This window comes from Symphalangus syndactylus, chromosome 12, assembly GCF_028878055.3.
Source record: "Symphalangus syndactylus isolate Jambi chromosome 12, NHGRI_mSymSyn1-v2.1_pri, whole genome shotgun sequence".
In the NCBI taxonomy this organism is placed as follows: Eukaryota; Metazoa; Chordata; class Mammalia; order Primates; family Hylobatidae; genus Symphalangus; species Symphalangus syndactylus.
The window spans coordinates 89,880,941-89,901,497 of NC_072441.2; the positions used below are offsets into that span (position 1 = coordinate 89,880,941).

At 40.6% G+C, this 20,557-nt stretch overlaps 2 protein-coding genes and 1 long non-coding RNA gene across 8 annotated transcripts in view; 2 read left to right on the forward strand and 1 right to left on the reverse strand.

Annotated features, from left to right (window-relative positions):
- Positions 1-1,699: 1,699 nt before the first annotated feature.
- LOC134734507 (uncharacterized) lies at positions 1,700-19,517 on the reverse strand. 2 transcript variants are annotated; one of them, XR_010117615.1, is made up of 4 exons: positions 19,048-19,517; positions 18,646-18,719; positions 17,245-17,380; positions 1,700-3,511 (listed from the first exon to the last, which is right to left on the reverse strand). It is a non-coding gene; the product is annotated as an uncharacterized lncRNA (long non-coding RNA). The 2 variants fall into 2 exon arrangements; XR_010117614.1 differs by having other exon boundaries at positions 18,650-18,719; positions 19,048-19,516.
- Positions 2,809-10,735, forward strand: DUSP12 (dual specificity phosphatase 12). 2 transcript variants are annotated; one of them, XM_063627183.1, is made up of 6 exons: positions 2,809-3,289; positions 4,813-4,926; positions 5,011-5,129; positions 5,514-5,610; positions 6,236-6,422; positions 10,359-10,735. In XM_063627183.1, the coding sequence occupies exons 1-6, from the start codon at positions 2,907-2,909 to the stop codon at positions 10,518-10,520; spliced, it is 1,062 nt and encodes a 353-aa protein (XP_063483253.1). In that variant the 5' UTR covers positions 2,809-2,906; the 3' UTR covers positions 10,521-10,735. The 2 variants fall into 2 exon arrangements, with proteins under 2 accessions (XP_063483253.1, XP_063483254.1); XM_063627184.1 differs by lacking the exon at positions 10,359-10,735 and adding an exon at positions 9,204-9,296 and having other exon boundaries at positions 2,907-3,289.
- Positions 19,425-20,557, forward strand: part of ATF6 (activating transcription factor 6) — a 210,504-nt gene continuing 209,371 nt past the window's right edge. For 2 of the 4 annotated variants that reach the window (XM_063627167.1, XM_063627169.1), the window contains exon 1: positions 19,472-19,667. In XM_063627167.1, the coding sequence (XP_063483237.1) occupies positions 19,586-19,667 (82 nt within the window). In that variant the 5' untranslated portion in view covers positions 19,472-19,585. Of the gene's footprint in view, positions 19,668-20,557 lie in introns of all 4 variants that reach the window. The other 2 variants (XM_063627165.1, XM_063627166.1) reach the window with 2 other exon arrangements.

Consider the following 20,557-nt stretch of genomic DNA (forward strand, 5'->3'; position numbering starts at 1 on the left):
TGATCCACCTGCCTTGGCCTTCCAAAGTGCTGGGATTACAGATGTGAGCCACCACGCCCCGCCCATATCACATTTTCTTTATCCATTAATCCATGATGGACATTTGGGTTACTTCTACCTTTTTGCTATTGTGAATAATGTTGCCATAAATACGGGTGTGCAAATATCTTTAAGATCCCACTTTCAATTCTTTTGGCTGTATAACCTAGAAGTGAGATTGCTGGATCATGTGGTAATTCTATTTTTAATCTTTTGAGGAAACTCCACACTGTTTTCCCTAGTGGCTGCACCATTTTACATTCCCTTCAGCAATGCATAAGGGTTCCAATTTTTCCACATCCTTGCTAACACTTATTTTCTGTGCTTGAAAAAAATACTAGCCATCCTAATGCGTGTAAGATGATATTATCATTGTAGCTTTGATTTGCATTTCTCTAATATTAGCAATTTGAGCATCTTTTCCTATGCTTTTTGGCCGCTTGTATATCTTCTCTGGAGGAATGTCGATTCAGGTCGTTTGCCCAGTTTTTTGAAAATTGGGTTACTTGTTTTCCTGCTGTCGAGTTGTAGGAGATTTTTTTATATGTTCTGCATATTAACGTATCAGATATATGCTTTGCAATTATTTTTTCCCATTCTATACAAATTGCTTTTCACTCTATTGACTGTTTTCCTTGATATGCAGACACTATAAAGTTTGATATAGTCCCATTTGTCTATTTTCGCTTTTGTTTCCTGTGTTTTTTGTATTTTATTGAAGAAATTAAGGGAGAAGAAAAGGAAAAATCAGTTAGGTAGACAGCTAAGGCTAGCCCTTGGAGAAGGAGCCTGCCTGAAAAATCACAGCTACAAACAAAATAGAGCAGCTTAGGCAAAACTCAAGCTGCACCTGCACAGATAAGCAGGTAGGGTCTGGCACAGACGCTTTTCATTCTTTGTGTAATTGGCGAGCTCCCAGGAAAAACTTTCCTCCCCTTTTCAGGCATATACACAGTGGGCTCTGTGGGAACTTGCACAGGGAGGAGGGGGGCTTACCTAAAACAAACCTACAGTGATACAAACAAGAGAAGCCATGCTTTGTGCTTGCCTAGAGACATACCCACATCGGCAGAAGATAAGGGAAGTTGCACCCACAGCTTTATTCATAAGAGAAGTTACTCAAACAGCTATAGAGATGAGAGGAGTTTCTTATAATAGGTTTTGAATTCAACTGTAAAAATGGCACCCCACTTGGGCTCCCCTCTCTGCTGTGGAGAGCTTTCTTCTTTTGCTTATTAAACTTTTGCTTCAACCTCACTCTTGGTGCCCACGCTCCTTAATTTTCTCGGTCGTGAGACAACAAGTTCGGATAACACCTTAGACAATGAGACCATTGACCCTTACCTATTTCAACATTTTTATCAAACCCAAGGCCATGAAGCTTTCCCCCTATGTTTTCTACTAAGAATGTTATGTTTTTAGGTCTTTAATCTATTTGGAGTTATTTTTTGTATATGGTCAAAGGTAAAGGTCCATCTTCATTCTTTTGCATGTGGATATCTAGTTTTTCCCAACACTGTTGAGGAGATTGTCCTTTTTCCATTGTGTGGTCTTGGCACTCTTTTTGAAGATTATTCTAACATATATGCAATGTTGCAGGTGATCAGCAACTTTCTGGGCTGGTGACACGGGTGGCAGGAAGAATTTACCAACACAGTTGTAGGTAAAGAAAGGCAGGTTTATTAGATAAAGTATGAAAATACACGCAAGGGTGCAACAGGCAGGTCAGCAAGAGAGAAGCTGACTGCTAGGAAACAAAGGTTTGCTGGGGATTTTGTAGAATGGTGCTTATGTTGTGGGCAGAAGAGGGCTTTGTGCAGTACTAATAATGCCAAGGTTGCAATGAACTAACTTCCGTTTTTCTATCAGCTGAGGGTCTGGTGATGGCTGGGCACAGGCAGATTGTGAGTTATTTGCACAGCAGGGCTATGTGTCCTGGACCACGAAGAAAGGCAGACTTATGGCTTATCTGCTTTCTCCTTTTACTTCCCTTCGTCTAGCCAGCCTGACTCCTTTTCCCTAATTAGGACTCCACACGCAAGGGTTTGTTCTGTTCCAGAATAGAGACAGGTCGATGGATCTATCTTTATACCAGTACTATAGCTACTACTTCTTGACCAATTACAGCTTTAGTATCTCTCTCACCTGTCCTCCCTATACAAAAGATATATAAAAGACACTCATTGTACTGAGTACCTTCCTGCAGCATTCAGTCTGGAGCAAAGCCTGCTTCCTTAAACTCTTTCCAAAATCCCCAAATAAAAGCCCCAAATCTGTATAGGATCTTCCTAACATCTTCGTGCTGAGATGCCCTGAAATTCTCCATAGCTCATGACACTTGCTTAATTAAAGTTGGTCTCTGGTAGTCCTGACTGGAGGACATTGACTTACAAAAATATAGGATTAATATCTTCAAAATAAATAGACAGTAAACATCAACAAGGATTCACACCCCAATAACGAAATTGGGCAGAAAAAGGAAAAATAATCATAAGATGTAAAGTACAGATGGCTTTATAATATTGGAAAAAATTTGACTTCAAATGCATAAAAGGATGCTTCTGATTCAGCTGGTGCGACCTTTATTTCACATTTGAGTTTAGCTGTTCCCGATATCTCTTTCCTGAAAATTTCAATACTAAGAGCTCGAGAAACCCTGTATTTGGGGAAGCTTATCCTTTACCATCAACTTTGGGGGTGGGGGTCAGAAGGAACACGGGTGGAAAGGCCGCGCTGAACGGGACCGAAGCTCCGCCCCTCAGCGATAAGTCCATATTCTTGCGGCCGACGTGGTCCTCCGAGGGAGCAGCGGAGCCGCTGAGGCTGGCGAGTCCCAGGGGAAGGATGTTCTAGCCGGAGTCTACTCGATGGTAGGGCAGGGAGCCGCCTGGCCTCTGGGTGCGGCCATGTTGGACGCTCCTGGCCCGAGTCATGGCTGCGAGCTCAGCAACCCCAGCGCCAGCAGAGTCAGCTGCTCCGGGCAGATGCTGGAAGTGCAGCCAGGATTGTATCTCGGTGGGGCCGCGGCCGTCGCGGAGCCAGACCACTTGAGGGAAGCGGGCATCACGGCCGTGCTAACAGTGGACTCGGAGGAGCCCAGCTTCAAGGCGGGGCCTGGGGTCGAGGGTCTATGGCGCCTCTTCGTGCCGGCGCTGGACAAACCCGAGACGGACCTGCTCAGCCATCTGGACCGGTGCGTGGCCTTCATCGGTCAGGCCCGCGCTGAGGGCCGTGCGGTGTTGGTGCACTGGTGAGTGGCCGGGTCAGGGGGTGACGTGCCCCGTCAAGCTTCCAGCCGGCCCCCGACGCCCCTTTCCTTCCGAGGCCCTCGGGAGGACATGAGCGCGGTCATGCCGCGTGAACCTCCTCCCGCTGCCTTCTGCGGGAGGCGTGTATCCAAGAGAGGAGGAGGCTGGAGGCGGGCACCTGGTGTGTGCAGGCTTTCATTCATTCACGCTTTAGTTGGTTCTTCCTACAGCAACAGAGGGCGGGGTAGGTATCATCTGATAAATGACAAATTACCTACATCCCAAGGAGTTTACAGCTCTGTTGGAGAAGCTAGACACCCTCCCCGATGATTGTAATGCAGATTAGGTTGCTTGGTGTCTTGTAAACGGGATTTACGAAGATTTAGTGTTAAATGTTTTTGTTTGGGATGGGTGGGGGGGGTGGTTGATGAAGAGGTGAATCGATTTGGATTTAAAGGATCCCTGGGCTTTGCCTAGGGAGGAGATGGTTGCAGCAAAGACAAAAAGAAAATGGTAATCCCGCAGGGCGCGGTGGCTCACGCCTGTAATCCCAGCATTTTGGGAGGCAGGAGGATCACGAGGTCAGGAGTTCGAGACCAGCCTGGCTAATATGGTGAAACCGGTCTCTACCAAAAATACAAAAATTAGCTGGGCGTGGTGGCGCTCACCTGTAGTCCCAGCTACTCGGGAGGCTGAGGCAGGAGAATCACTTGAACCTGGGAGGTGGAGGTTGCAGTGAGCAAAGGTCGTGCCACACCAGTGTGGCCTGGGCAACAGAGTGAGACTCCATCTCAAAAAAAAAGAAAATGGGTATCCCTAAGCAGTTCTTGGTTGGATTGGAGTATAATAACAATCGTTTAAATTTATTGAGCACATAAAAGACAGAAGATAGTGATAGAATCGAAAGAAGTCAGGGACCAGGTTTCATGCTAAGATGAAAGGAGATTGGATTTGTTTTTGTTTTGTTTTATTTATTTTTATTTGGATACAGGGTCTTGCTCTGTCACTCAGTCTGCAGTGTAGTAGTGTAATTACAGCTCACTGCAGTCTCAAACTCCCAAGCTCAAATGATCCTCCCGCCTCAGCCTCCAGAGTAGCTGGGACTACAGGCATCACCACATCCGGCTAATTTTTTATAGAGGTGGGGTGTCACTTTGTTGCCCAGGCTGGTCTCCAACTCCCAGACTCAAGCAATCCTCTCACCTCGCCTCCCAAAGTGCTGGGATTTCAGGCCTAGGTCAGCCACTGTGTCTAGCCAGGAGTTTGGATTCGTTCTGAGCCATTATAAAAATTTAAAAAATTACCGTTATTATTTTTGAATAGGTAATACATTCATATGGTTCAGAATTCAAAAGGAAAAAGGAATAATTATTTTGTACATTGATAATATTTCAGAGGCAATGGGCTTATTTGAGAAGTAGAAATGAAGTGGGCCTAAACTTTACTATTAATAGGGGGCTGGGTTTTGTGTGTTTTTTTTTAATTGTTGCTGTTTGCTGTTTTATTTTAAAGGTCTCTTTTTCAGTCATGCAGGAGTCAGTCGAAGTGTGGCCATAATAACTGCTTTTCTCATGAAGACTGACCAACTTCCCTTTGAAAAAGCCTATGAAAAGCTCCAGATTCTCAAACCAGAGGCTAAGTGGGTTCTTTTTTTATAGTAATAATTATGCTTTTGTGATGTAATTTTAAGAAAATGAAACTTTATATTTCTTTATCATTACAGGATGAATGAGGGGTTTGAGTGGCAACTGAAATTATACCAGGCAATGGGATGTGAAGTGGATACCTCTAGTGCAATTTATAAGCAATATCGTTTACAAAAGGTTACAGAGAAGTATCCAGGTAAGTAATAATTGTTAGTGTGTAATGGGCTTTCTAGATGTCATTTACTTTGGCATTGTATGCTTTACCTTACTTCCAGCAGTCCCTGAGAAACTATTGTTTATTTTTGAAACTGATTTAGCCAGAAATAACGTATTCAAAATCACATGGTTTATAAATGGCAGGGTCAGGATTTGAATTCAGGCAGCCTGTACCCAGAACCTAAGCACTTAAATCACTGTCCTCTCCTACCTCAGCCTGATTTCTCAACACTGGAATTTGATTTTTTTTTTTTTTTTAATTTTTGAGGTTAGCACTTGTTGCCTCAATTTGACATTAACTGAATTTATCTGAAAATGCAGAGTTGATTTTGACAAATAAATGCATTTTAATTATGTCATATAGAATTGCAGAATTTACCTCAAGAACTCTTTGCTGTTGACCCAACCACCATTTCACAAGGATTGAAAGATGAGGTTCTCTACAAGTGTAGAAAGTGCAGGTAAAATATTTTGTATCCTTTGGATATTTTATCTTGTCTCCGTAGCTGAAAAGTACTTAACGTTTTATTTTCTTAAATTTCTGTAGGAAGATTTTGTTTAATTGAATAATATAGAAATTTTTAGTTCAGATCTGTTTTCAGAAAGAATATAAATTCTTAAAAAGAGAAATAATCAGATTGTAAGGGTTACTGAAAATTTAAATAGCGTAATCAATGTTACATTATTTTGTTCTCTAAGCAATATTGCACATTTTGCTGGGTGCGGTGGCTCACGCCTGTAATCCCAGCACTTTGGGAGGCCGAGGCAGGCAGATCACCTGAGATTGGGAGTTTGAGACCAGCCTGGCCAACATGGTGAAACCCGGTCTTTATTGAAAATACAAAAATTAGTTGGGCATGGTGGCAGGTGCCTGTAATCCCAGCTACTCTGGAGGCTGAGGCGGGAGAATTGGTTGAACCCAGGAGGCGGAGGTTGCAGTGAACCGTGATCAGGCCACTGCACTCTAGCATGGGTGACAGAGTGAGACTCTGTCTCAAAAAAAAAAAAACAGAAATACTGCACATTTCATCCATGTTTTCATCCTTTTGGAAGTCATTAATGTTTTTGTTTGTTTGCGGGTTGCAGGCGATCATTATTTCGAAGTTCTAGTATTCTGGATCACCATGAAGGAAGTGGACCTATAGCCTTTGCCCACAAGAGAATGACATCATCTTTCATGCTTACCACAGGGAGGCAAGCTCAATGTACATCTTATTTCATTGAACCTGTACAGTGGATGGAATCTGCTTTGTTGGGAGTGATGGATGGACAGGTGAGAAAACATTTTCTACAATTTTATTCTATCATCTATATTTTATTCCTTCTTGCATTTTAAGCTCTATTTTAAGTAGTGTTTTGCTCCATTTCTTAATTTCTTTATTTCTGAAGATTATATCTTTCTAGTATAGATAAGACTATCAAAAATAAAATATTTTTCAAAAACCAGCTGATCCAACATAGTGATCTACTTCTGGTTGAGAACCCTGGTCTAAGTTAATAAATTTCCTTTAAGACTATTTATATTTTTTCAAATATAAGACTAACATTTATTTTTAAACTAATTAGAATATATTGGCTGGGCACTCATGCCTCATTAGCTCATGCCTGTAATCTGAGCACTTTGGGAGGCTGAGGCAGGAGGATCGCTGGAGCCCGGGGTTTCGAGACCAGGTTGGGCAACATAGTGAGACCTTATCTCTATGAAAGAAAGCAAAAAATTTTTAATAAAAGAAAAAATGTATTTAACAAAATTTGAACTTTGTAACAAGAGTAGGGTAAATCAGGGATTTTAAAATTAGGTTAAAAGTTTTGTCTTTTTCTCTGTTGGCTTCCTGTGTCTCGCTTTTTTTCTTATCTTTTAGGAAAGTGAAATTTAATATGTTTTGCTATGAGATTCTTTTTCATTTCTAGTTAAATAATGCAGCTCATCCTATTGCTCCTATAACCAGTGGGTAGGGAAAAAAAGAAAAAGAAAGAATGCAGTTCATGTGACATTTTACATAAAAAAGGGTTTAACTTGGTTGGAGTGTGCCATGACAGCCACATTTCTCCTTTAGGTTTACTTGATATTAATGTGAAGGTACTCTATAATAATAATCTTAATAATGATTTTGAAAGTTTGTATGGTTTGTATAAAAGTTTGTATAGTGGCTAGTTTATGAAACCCTTTCACTATATTATACCATTTGAAGAATGCCATAGCATTATAAAATAGGTGGAGCAGTTATATTCACATGTTATGTATGAGGAAACTGCTTATGAGTAGTGTCTTGCCTAGAAAGTGGTACCATATGATCAAACTCACATTTTCAGATGATGCTGCTTTTTTTAAAAAAACAGCCTTATTATAGTATAATTCACATAACATACAATTTACCTATTTAAGGTGTACAGTTCAGTGGTTTTTAAAGTGTATTCACAGTGGTTTTTGCAACCATCTTGTATTAATCCATTTTCACACTGCCGTAAAGATAGTACGTGAGACTGGGTAATTTGTAAAGGAAAGAGGTTTAATTGACTCATGGTTCTGCATAGCTGGGGAGGCCTCAGGAAACTTATTATCATGGCAGAAGGGAAAGCAGGCCTCTTCTTCACAAGATGGCAGGAGAGAGAAGCATGTGTGAAGGAGGAACTGTCAAACACTTATAAAACCATCAGATCTTATGAGTACTCATTCACTATCACCAGAACAGCATGGGGGAATCTGCCTCCATGATCCAATCACCTCCCTTCCTCCACACGTGGGGATTACAATTTGAGATGAGATTTGGATGGGGACAGAGAACCAAACCATATCACATCACAATTCACATTCCCACTCTTCCCATTCTTTTTTTTTGAGACAGAGTTTCGCTCTTGTTGCCCAGGACGGAAATGGCACAATCTCGGCTCACCGCAACCTCCGCCTCCCGGGTTGAAGTGATTCTCCTGCTTCAGCCTCCTGAGTAGCTGGGATTACAGGCATGCGCCACCATGCCTGGCTAATTTTGTATTTTTAGTAGAGACGGGGTTTTTCCATGTTGGTCAGGCTGGTCTCGAACTCCTGACCTCAGGTAATCCACCCGCCTCAGCCTCCCAAAGTGCTAGGATTACAGGCGTGAGCCACCGTGCCCAGCCTCACTTCCCATTCTTGATGGTATTATTTGTAGCAGTTAGAGATTTTAATTTTGATCATATCTAATTTATCAGTTTTTCTTTTTTGTGACTTGTGATTCTGGCTTGCTAATTTTACTTAACCTGGGAAACACACACACACACACACACACACACACACACACACACCCTCCAACCAAGTTAAATACATTTTTATGTAAGATTCTAAATCCTGTGCATACTTATTTGTATACATATTTGATTTTTTTTTGTAGAATATATACCCAGAAGTGGAATTCCTGGCTTGAAAAATGTATTTTAAATATTAGTGATATTCCAGGCCGATATTCAAAATGCCCATACAAATTTGGTTATCACTAACTGAATGCATGTACTCGTTACTCCATATCCTTGACGTAATAGATACTATATAACTGGTAACATTTTGTCAATCTGTGGGGTAAAAAATGTTAATCCTAAAATGTTTAATTGGAATTTTATGAAAATAGTCATCAACCACCATCTTTATGTATTTACCAGCCATTTACAGTTTCCTTTTCTATAAATTGCTCTCATATTCCTAGGCCCATTTGCTTACGGGTTTTGTCTCTTTCTTATTCATTTGTAGGACCTCTATATATTCTAGATGTTAATAGTTCATCTAGTATATTGCAACTATTTCTTCAGTCTATTGCTTATCAGATTTTTTATGTTTTGTCATATTAAAACGAAGGATATTTACATAATAAAATTTGTTAGTTTTTTTATTTATGGCTCCTGAATTTCTTTTTTTTGAAATGGAGTCTCGCTCTGTTGCCCGGGCTGGAGTACAGTGGCATGATCTTGGCTCACTGCAACCTCCACCTCCTGGGTTCAAATGATTCTCCTGCTTCAGCCTCCCAAGTAGCTGTGATTATAGGCACCCGCCACCATGCCCAACTAATTTTTGTGTTTTTAGTAGAGATGGGGTTTCACCATGTTGACCAGGCTGGTCTCAAACTCCTGACCTCAGGTGATCTGCCTGCCTCGGCCTCCCAAAGTGCTGGGAATTACAGGTAGGAGCCACCACACTCAGCCCGCTTCTGACTTTTATGGCTAGTTTTCTATAGCTCAAGATTAAAAATAAAAACTCTTACCTTATACTATGCACAAATCAAAGAGCTAAACATAAACATTAATGCTATAACTAACTACATTAGAAGAAAATGCTGTTGCCTTATTAGGCTTTTTTGATTTACTTATTTTCCTGGAATATCAGTTTGTCTTTAAATAGCTAAGAATCTGACTTATATGCTGTCAATACACACAGTTAGTATTACAGCATGAAAATCCTAACATGCTTTTCTGTACTTTAGCCATGATCATTTTCATCTGAAGTCCTAAATTACAAACTGATTTAAAAGATATATATAGATATAGGCATGATCTTGGTTCACTGCAACCTCCGCTGCCCAGGTTCAAGCAGTTCTCCTGCCTCAGCCTCCCAAGTAGCTGGGGATTACAGGCGTGTGCCACCATGTCTCACTAATTTTGTATTTTTAGTAGAGATGGGGTTTCCATATGTTGGCCAGGCTAGTCTCAAACTCCTGACCTCAAGTGATCCACCCACTTCGGCCTCCCAAAGTGCTGGGATTACAGGCGTGAGCCACCGCTCCCTGCCATAATTTTTTCTTTTGAGAAAAAAATTACTCCATTTGTTTTAGCTTTCATAAAATCTTACTTTTTGCTTCATACTATTATTCTCTATTCATATATTATTCTTTAGAAAGTTTTAAAAACAGGTTGAGGAGGTCGGGTGTGGTGGCTCATGCCTGTCCCAGCACTTTGGAACAGTGGCATATATATATATATGCCACATCCATGAAACCTTCCTTAATCAAATCGCAAGCTTCACCTTTCTCCCTTCAATCTCCCTGAATACAACATTCTTCTTATGCGATAATTATAGTCTACTATCTATTACAGTAAATTTCCAATGCATTTTATCTCACTGATTAGATTATAAACTCAAGGTGGGGACCGTGTCTTGTTTTTATATCCTATATTGATTGCCAAAGATAATGATTACTTTTGTATAAAAGTGAATGAATAAAGTAACACATTTGCTCTATTTCAGCTTCTTTGCCCAAAATGCAGTGCCAAGTTGGGTTCCTTCAACTGGTATGGTGAGCAGTGCTCTTGTGGTAGGTGGATAACACCTGCTTTTCAAATACATAAGAATAGAGTGGATGAAATGAAAATATTGCCTGTTTTGGGATCACAAACAAGAAAAATATGAACATGATATTTTATAGCTTGGGAAGAAACTTGCAGATGATATGTGCTGCCTTTGCTTCTTATCATTCATGGAAGATTGTTTATGCTGTCAACATTTCATTTGAAATGAGAGAAGATAAAATCACTTGATGTAACGTGGAAACTATGCTTTACATGGCAATCAAAGCCTTTTGATCATGTACATTTTATTTGATATTAAAATCTTTTATAACCGGATACTGTCTGCGTTTCATATATTTTTAAAAGTTCTGATTTTTGGAATGTTATATGATCTTAAGGTCTGTATAGACAAAATTATGTACAAAAATTTGAAACTATTACATTTAAATGGATATTCTTTTATTTCCAGACATATAAAGCAGATTTGTTTGGACATATTGTAGAATTATTTCACTTTCTTTCTTTTAAGGGACATTAGTAAACCCATACATGTCTGGATTTTTTTCTTGGAAATGGAAAGGCCATTAGTAAAACGCTGATTAAAATGCAATTTTCCTACTACTGTTCAGTAATCCCAATTATCTATATTTCTAGAAAAGTGTTTGAGATCCCTTTTGAAGTTATCTACATAAAGAAATATATAAATGTTAGATGTGTTTCTAATGATGAAGAAAACAAATGTAGAGTTACTATATATCAAGTCATTTTGTAGCCCAATATGTGAGTATTGGAAAAGGTAATACATCCAGATTAGTTTTTTAACCTGATATATAGAAACTAGAATTATTTTACTCATTATTAATAATTACAATTGGACCTAATTAGATATTTGAACATTTACAAGAATCAGAATTAACTAATAAAGGCCAGGTGCAGTGGCTTATGCCTATGATCCCAGCACTTTGGGAGGCCAAGGCAGGCAGATCACTTGAGGTCAGGAGTTCAAGACCAGCCTGGCCAACATGGTGAAACCCTGTCTCTACTAAAAATAAAAAATCAGCCAGGCATGGTGGCACACGCCTGTAGTCCCCGCTGCTCAGGAGGCTACTCCAAAAAAAAAACAAGAATTAATAAAGAAAAATACTGTCCATAAACACCGTAGTGGGAGTAATTTTTAAATGCAAAAATATGTTGTGAATTATGATCCTTTTAAATGCCTAGCTCAGTTTTTTAAACGTATGGGAGTATTATGGAAAATTCTTGAGAAAAATCTTAACATTGGACCTGAAGACTTTGGCAGTTTCCATGTAATAATTTTTCTATTTTTTTTTTTGTTTTGTTTTGAGATGGAGTTTCATCGTTGTTGCCCAGGCCGGAGTGCAATGGCATGATCTTGGTTCACTGCAACCTCTGCTGCCCAGGTTCAAGCTTAATTCTCCTGCCTCAGCCTCCCAAGTAGCTGGGGATTACAGGCGTGTGCCACCATGTCTCGCTAATTTTGTATTTTTAGTAGAGATGGGGTTTCCATATGTTGGCCAGGCTAGTCTCAAACTCCTGACCTCAAGTGATCCACCCACTTTGGCCTCCCAAAGTGCTGGGATTACAGGTGTGAGCCACCACTCCCTGCCATAATTTTTTCTTTTGAGAAAAAAATTACTCCATTTGTTTTAGCTTTCATAAAATCTTACTTTTTTGCTTCATACTATTATTCTCTATTCATATATTATTCTTTAGAAAGTTTTAAAAACAGGTTGAGGAGGTCGGGTGTGGTGGCTCATGCCTGTCCCAGCACTTTGGAAGACAAAGGCGGGTGGATCATTTGAGGCCAGGAGTTCAAGACCAGCCTGGCCAATATGTGAAACACCCGTCTCTATTTAAAAAAATAGTAACAGTTTGCGGCATATGAAATTACCCCTTTTGTAGGTAAAAAGTAGTTACATAGCTGCAGTTTAATATGACTCAATGCCTATCCATCATACACTGTTGATCAGATTATAAAATCAAATAGTATGGATCAAATGCAATTTTAATTAAGTTGTAAATTCACTAGTCATGCTCCCCACCATTTGCAGGGTTCCAACAATAGTACACATTGAGGCCTATATACTATTTGTCTTAACTTTTAAAACATAAATTGGCCGGGTGCAATGGCTCATGCTTGTAATCCCAGCACTTTGGGAGGCCAAGGTGGGTGGATCACTGGAGGTCAGGAGTTTGAGACCAGCCTGGCCAACATAGGGAAACCCCGTCTCTACTAAAAATATAAAATTAGCCAGGCATGGTGGTGGGGGCGCCTGTAATCCCAGCTACTTGGGAGGCGGGGAGGCAGGAGAATTGCTTGAACCTAGGAGGTGGAGTTTGCGGTGAGCCGAGATCGCGCCACTGCACTCCAGCCTGGGTGACAGAGCAAGACTCTGTCTCAAAAAAATAAAATTATAAATCAAGCTATCTGTTAAATAAAATGTTTTATTCTATTATCTTGACAAATAATGCCTTCATAATGACCTGTCAGACCAGTTTGAATTTAGAATTCTCTGATTTTATAAGATTCCATGCCAAAGCATGGCAATGCAGGGAGAGGTGGCCCCCGCCCACTGGGTGCCTCCTTTATTTCCCCACCCTTTGATTTGTTCTGCATCATGAGGAGCCCGGTGCATATATATATGTGGGTCCCCCACCTATATGTATAAGATCTGGCTACAGCCCTGGTATATACCATTGGCCCATTTCACTCTTAAGAGGTATGAGGACTGAGCAAGCCCTAGAAGCAGGCTTGGAGCTATTTGGGCCATTTGGATGTTAGATGCACTTCTAGAAGGGGGCATCTGTTCTAACTGGGCACATCACGTTGGCAGTATGGATTCTTATCCTGTGGGGACAGAGCCAGAGGTCAGAGTAAAGTCTTCTAAAGTGTGGGTCCAGGTTAGGGGCTCCTCTTACCTAGACCAAAGAGTGGTATTGTCTCTAGACATAAGGTTCTCTTTCAAATTGTATTTCTATTCCAAGGGTTTAAGTTGAAAATGAATGAGTAGATTCAAGAAAAAGAATTCCATAACATCCAACATTTAATGAATTAAAAAGAAAAGCCTGGTAAGTAGACTGGAAGGAAGCTTCCTTAATCAGAGTGTCTATGAAACATATATGGGAAAAAAATCTTATTTAGTGGCAAAACTTCAAACATTCACATTAAAATTTAGAAACAAGTTAAAAGATGTCTAGCCCCTACCTTCTGTATCATATTAGAGGTCCTAACCATTGCAGTAAAACAAGGGGCTAAACAGTTTAAGACTTAGGAAAAAAATCTGAACTCACTAATCTCGACATCTCTAGAAGTGGGACAGTGTGTATATGCCTCCTGCTATGATGCAAGGAAGTACCTGTGAAGTATTCTTGCAAAAACAAACAAAAGCAAAAACTATCTAATCAAGCCTCTAGATGTCACTGGCAGTTTCTGGAACAAATTAAGCATCACCGTGAAGATGTAATCAGCAGAATCACAAAGAGGGAAATTCTATAGGACCAATGGCTCAGATTCTTCAACAAATGGCATGGGGGGAAGAAATGGAGAGGGAATTGTCATATGAACTAAATGCAATGTGACAATCTTGTTTGGATCCTGATTTTAACAAACTAACTGTGGAAGGAAGGGCATTTTTGAGACAGAAAACTGAACATGGAACAAGTATCAGATGATATTAAGGAATTATTAATTTTGTTGGGTATGATAATGGGATTATCAGTATGTTTTTTAAAAATAAGAAAAGGCAGGCTAGGTGCAGTGGCTCATGCCTGTAATCGCAGCATTTTGGGAGGCCAAAGCGGATGGATCACGAGGTCAAGAGACCGAGACCATCCTGGCAAACATGGTGAAACCCTATCTCTACTAAAAAAAAATACAAAAAGTTGCTGGGCGTGGTGACATGCGCCTGTAGTGCCAGATACTCAGGAGGCTGAGGCAGAAGAATCACTTGAACCCGGGAGGCAGAGATTGCAGTGATCACGCCACTGCACTCCAGCTTGGCGACAGAGCAAGACTCCGTCTCAAAAAAAAAAAAAAAGGCCTTGTCTCTTACAGATATACATTGAAGTATTTATGGGTGAAATAATATAATATCTGGATATGCTTTAAAATATTCCAGGAAGGCTGCGCAAGGTGGCTCACACCTGTAATCCCAGCACTTTGGGAGGCCGAGGCAGGTGGATCGCCTTAGGTCAGGAGTTCGAGACTAGCCTGGCCAGCTTGGTGAAACCCCATCTCTACTAAAAATACAAAAATTAGCTGGGCATGGTGGCAGGCACCTGTAATTCCAGCTACTTGGGAGGCTGAGGCAGGAGAATCGCTTGAATATGGGAGGCAGAGGTTGCAGTGAGCCAAGCTCACGCCATTGCACTCCAGCCTGGGTGACAGAGCGAGACTCCATCTCAAAAAAAAAAAAAAAAAAAATTCTAGGAAAAACACAAAACAAAATGAAAAAAGTTGTGGAGAGGAGAGGTAGGATAGGTAAAACAAGAATGGCAAATTGTTGAAGCTGAAGCTGGGTGATAGGAACATGGGGATTCATTATATCATCTCTCGTGTTTGAAAATTTTCATACTAAAAGTTTATTTTACAAATTAAAACATTAAATAAAATAGAATTTAAAAGGTTGGTGTTTGCATAATGTTTTTCTAAATAAAAAATCCTAAAGAACTTTAGACAAATTTTTTTAAAGTCATTTTTATTTTATCACATACTAGTTTCCATCTACCATAATATGATTTTTTTTTTTTAGAGACAGAATCTTGCTATATTGCCCAGGCTAGCCTTGAACACCTGGGTTCAAGCAATCCTCCTGCCTCAGCCTCTCAAGAAGCTGGGATTACAGGTGTGCACCACTGTTCTGGCATAGACAAAATATTAGAATAACAGAATTCAACAGGTTTTTTGGTACAAGATTGCTGTACAAAAATCCACAGTGTTGCTATTCCCCAATAATAGCCAAATAGAAAAAGAAAGATGTGAAAAACAAAACAATAAAACTATGAAAATAAAAATGAAAATCTTAATGACCTCAGGAGAGGGAAGGATTTCTTAAGAAAGCTACAAGTCAGCTATCATAACAACAGATTGATAAATTTGACTACATTGAAATTAAAATCTAGAGAACAAAAGCCCCATAAACAAAGATAACAAGTGTCTCCCAGGGAGACAGGTATTTATAACATATATACCAAGTGTTAACTTAAAAAAAATCCAACAATGGGCTGGGTGCGGTGGCTCATGCCTGTAATCCCAGTACTTTGGGAGGCTGAGGCAGAAGGATAGCTTGAGCCTAGGAGTTTGAGACCAACCCCGGGCAACAAAGCGAGACTCTGTCTCTCTCTCTTTTAAAAATGTATACATTAAAAAGCCCCACAATGAATAAATTTAGAAAAGAAGGGGAGACTTTATGGCCTACAAGGTGGCCATCCTGCAGGCTGGGAAGCGTGCCTCCAGAAACAGGCGCTTTGAAGGAGGAGGGCTTGGAGTGTAGTTCAGGCTGAACAGGTTGGCTAAACCTACATTTTCACCAGGTTACAGGAAGAGCTATAAATATTCATGAAAGTGGTCCTGACACATGCGTATTGAACAAAAACTCAAGTAACATATGACCCATATTCACTTTGGGATGGAGACTTAACTTTTTTGTTGTTGTTGTTGAGACAGAGTCTTGCTCTGTCACCCAGGCTGGACTGCAATGGTGCAATCTCAGCTCACTGTAACCTCCACTTCCCGGTTTAAAGCGATACTCCTGCCTCAGCCTCCTGAGTAGCTGGGATTACAGGAATCCGCCACCATGCCTGGCTAATTTTTGTATTTTTAGTAGAGATGGGGTTTCCCCATGTTGGCCAGGCTGGTCTCAAGCTCCTGACCTCGTGATCTTCCCACCTGGGCCTCCCAAAGTGCTGGGATTACAGGCGTGAGCCACCACACCCAGCCGAGACTTAACGTTTAAATGTATTACGAGCCTTATACGTCAAAAGGTCTTTCAGGACATGAAGCCATGCAAATATGCAACCTCTGTAAACCAGCCAGAACCAGTCCATGGCCAGTGGTCTTCTTATCTGGAGAAAGTTACTGAAATCAACAAAAAGTTGTCCAATGAAAGCTGTAGCTACAGCTGGTGGAATGAGGACTGGGGGTCAGTAAGTCAGCATGGAGCTGCACATTATTTTAATATTGTTTATCTTGAGGCCAGTACTTGTTTAGCTGCTAGAGAAGAAACTTGTGGCAGTTAGAACACAGTTTGTTCTTTAAGTATAGGGGTGTGGGACTAAAGCCTTGCCTGTAATGGCTTTAGATCTTGTTTATAATTTGGCATCTTATTGCCAGAGTCTGTTCTGTCAGTCTTATCATCTCTTTTTTAACATTAATGCTGGCCAGTTGTTGCGTCTAAACCACAAAAGGGAGGGAGTATAACAAGGTGTGTCTAACCTGTCCCATCATGGTCTAGAACTCAGTTTTAAGGTTTTCTAGGATCCCCTTGGCCACAAGGGGGCCTATTCCGTTGGTGGGGGACTTAGGAGTTTAGTTTTAGTTTATACAGGTGAATGAATAGAGCAGGCTATCTAATGACGTACACATCATTTGTGAAAGAAAACTCCACAGCAAACTTTATAAAAGGTAAGAGTGGACAGTTCACAGAAGAGGAAATAAGGTTTCATAAGTATGGAAGAATGCACCACTTTGTTAGGGAAATGTAAATTGCAATTTTCACAGTGGTAAAAATGGTAAGAGTCTGACCATATCTTGTGTTGGAGAGAATGTGGAACAAAGAGAACTCATCAATGCTAGCAAGGGTGTAAACTGATAAAATAGTACATACATTATTTAAGACATTCTTGAGGCTGGGTGCTGTGGCTCACGCCTGTAATCTCAACACTTTGGGAGGCAGAGGTGGGCGGACTGCTTGAACTCAGGAGTTTTGAGACCAGCCTGGGCAACATGGCGAAATCCTGTCTCTACAAAAAATACAAAAATTAGTCGGGTGTGGTGGTGGGTTCCCGTAGTCTCAGCTATTGTGGGGAGAGGCATGAGGATCGCTTAAACCTGGGAGGTCAAGCTGCAGTGAGCTGAGATGGCGCCACTGCAATTCAGCCTAGGGGACAAAGTGAGCCCCTGTCTCAAAAAAAAAAAAAAAAAAAAAAAGGGAGAGAGAGAGAGAGAGAGAGAGAGAGAAATTGAGATTCATTCAAGTAAATACCATGGTAGATCCTTAATGTCCAATAAGAAAAATGATTTGGAGAACATTAAAGCTTACATACATTAAAAAAAACCCAAATGACACTAAATGCATGTGTCTATAAACATGTTTAAGCACCGTAAAAGTAAAAATAAAAGTGGACTAGAATTACACTTTTATTTTTATAAAATAAAATTTTATACCCATAAAATTCATGGTAGAAGAGGCCTATGCCAAGGGAGGAAAATGAAGCAGGGAGGAAAGAGGAATTCAATTCTGTAGTATTTAATTTCTTATGAAAAATCTGGGACAAAAATGAAAAATGTTAAATTTTTAAATTCTTGGTGATAGGTCACAAATGTTTGTTTCATAATTACTTGCACTTTTTGAATAAAAAAATCTTTTGGAAATTAAAAAAATTGGCGATTTGTCATGGTGATTTTCTTAAAACACTAAGGTGTCCAGTGGGATACAGAAGACTCGATGATTTTATTTTATTTTAGGTTTTTTTTTTTTTTTGAGACGCAGTCTCGCAATGTCGACTGGGCTGGTGTGCAGCGGTGCGATCTCGGCTCGCTGCAACCTCTGTCTCCCAGGTTCATGCAATTCTTCTGCCTCAGCCTCCCGAGTAGCTGGGATTACAGGCGCCCGCCACCAAACCTGGCTAAATTTTTGTATTTTTAGTAGAGACAGGGTTTCACTATGTTGGCCAGGCTGGTCTCGAACTCCTGACCTCGTGATCCACCCACCTTGGCCTCCCAAAGTGCTGGGATTACAGGCGTGAGCCACCGCGCCCGGCCTTATTTTAGTTTTTTATGCCAATTTTTGAATTTGTAATTGGGTGAGAATAAAAGTGTTATAAATTTCACCTTAAGTGAAAATTTATTAGTTTTTGATGACAAAAGTAGTTACATCTGACGTAAGGGGATTTCATGATCTTTTTCTGGGCTTGCGTCCTGGAACGCTCCTGCATTATGTAATCTGTAGTAATATACAGCCACGAGCAGTTTGGAGGGTTCTGGGAAGCACATTTGTTTTGCTTACCTACCATGGGAAAGATTCCACGTGGTCCTAGAGGCAGACGTATTCGTAGGTTAATTTTAAATATTCACTGGCCGCTGAAATTTAAAATGGATGAAAAAGAAATTATCTTAAGTAGCGTTCTTGAAACTGCTTTATCAAACTCAGTTCATATTTTCAGTTGGAGTTCGTGATGTGTGTGAATTTCCTTTAAATAAAACCCGAATCTTTAGTAATACAAATATTGGGAACTTCGATTACTGTAGGTCTTAGGGTAGGCTTGCTGGGACTTTGACTAAATACTATGCTTTAGAAATTCATCTTTAGGAGATAAATTTGGGGGGTTTATCTTTTTATATTTGCTTTGTTTCAATTTATTTAAATAAAAGTAGGCTTTCTAGAAGTATGTTTTATAGTACCACTTACCTCGGTTACTGTCCCAGTTAAGCAGTTTTCACGAATGTGGAAAAATAGTAGTGTTTTTCTTTCATACACGCGTATATGAATGATTTTTACATTGATAGAGAATTATTCGTAAAAATTAAACTAAATTTACTGTTAGTCTCTAATTTTGTTCTGAGATAGCCACGCTGTGGCATTAAGAAGGATAATCAAGGAATAAGCCAGAATGTTCAGAAAGGGGCTTTCCTTTTTATTTTTAATATTATTGATAAATTTTGTTTAGTCGAAGCGATGTCTGCGTGTCTTCCCCCGCCTCCCCCATAAAACAGCGGGACAGAAAGTCCTGAAAACTCCAAAAGGGAAATATTTACTCAGAAGTCTATTCAAATTTGCTTAGTCTTTGACGTTCTCCTGTGTCGTACAAATCCCTCGTGCGGCAGAAGGCAGAAGTAGTTTGTCTTTACCCGGCCACCGTCTCGTCAGCGTTACGGAGTATTTTGTCCGCCTGCCGCCGCCGTCCCAGATATTAATCACGGAGTTCCAGGGACGAGGAACTTGTGGTATGGGGGAGTCGGCTGGTGTTGCCGGCACCATGGAGTCACCGTTTAGCCCGGGACTCTCTCACAGGCTGGATGAAGATTGGGGTGAGTGGGATCTGAGAATGTACCAGGGTGGCTCGGGTTCGCGTCTACAGGTTTCTTCCTCCCTACTTCCGCCCACTCGTGGTGACAGGTGTGGACCAACCTTGCCTGGGGAGTGAGGCCCCTCGTCACTCCTGTTCGTGCCCCCTGGAAGAGTCTAGAGGATCGTTCGGCTTCTGTCCTGGCCACAGGGAGAGTAGAATATTGTCTAACTGGAGCTAACTATCGTTTTTCACTGTTCCCGCTGGGGAAGTACCGGGTGGATCTTTTTGTGTGGCTAACACTGGACGTCATTAGGAGGTTTAGGGCAAAATGGCTGGGACCGCCAAAAAGGCTACAAGCTATTTCCTGAGTGTGAAATGTGGGCGGTGAGCACAATGGAGTGGGTTTTTGTGTGTTTGGTGTATATGAGAGAATGTGGTTATATACAAGAAATCCTAATCTTACAGCTTTTAGTATTGGTTTAAGCCTGATGTCCATCTTGGCAGAAAAGCAAAACACCCAAGCACCTGACCTCGGGTCCCTGCTTAGCTACACCTAATACTTATGGTGTAATCCTGACTGCACTCCAGATGCAGCTCTTAATTTTCTAGTTAATGGATATTTTATTTGGTTTTGGTGGTCAGGAAGGGTGGAATGGGATGAAGTGGAAATGAGAACGGAGAAACTTTGTTATCTAAGTATTTAGAGGAGACTTTTATTCTCTTCTTGATTGCAAGATATAATAGTAATATTGTTCTTAGGTTCCAATATGAATTTGGGATTGTGTAGGTTCCGAAATGGGCCCCCTAGTGAGCCTACACCACTCATCAGCCTCGGAATTGGGGGCAACCCAATTTATCTTTCTCCCTTGGATCAGCATTCTCAATAGCAGGAGTGGAAGGAATCTCAAC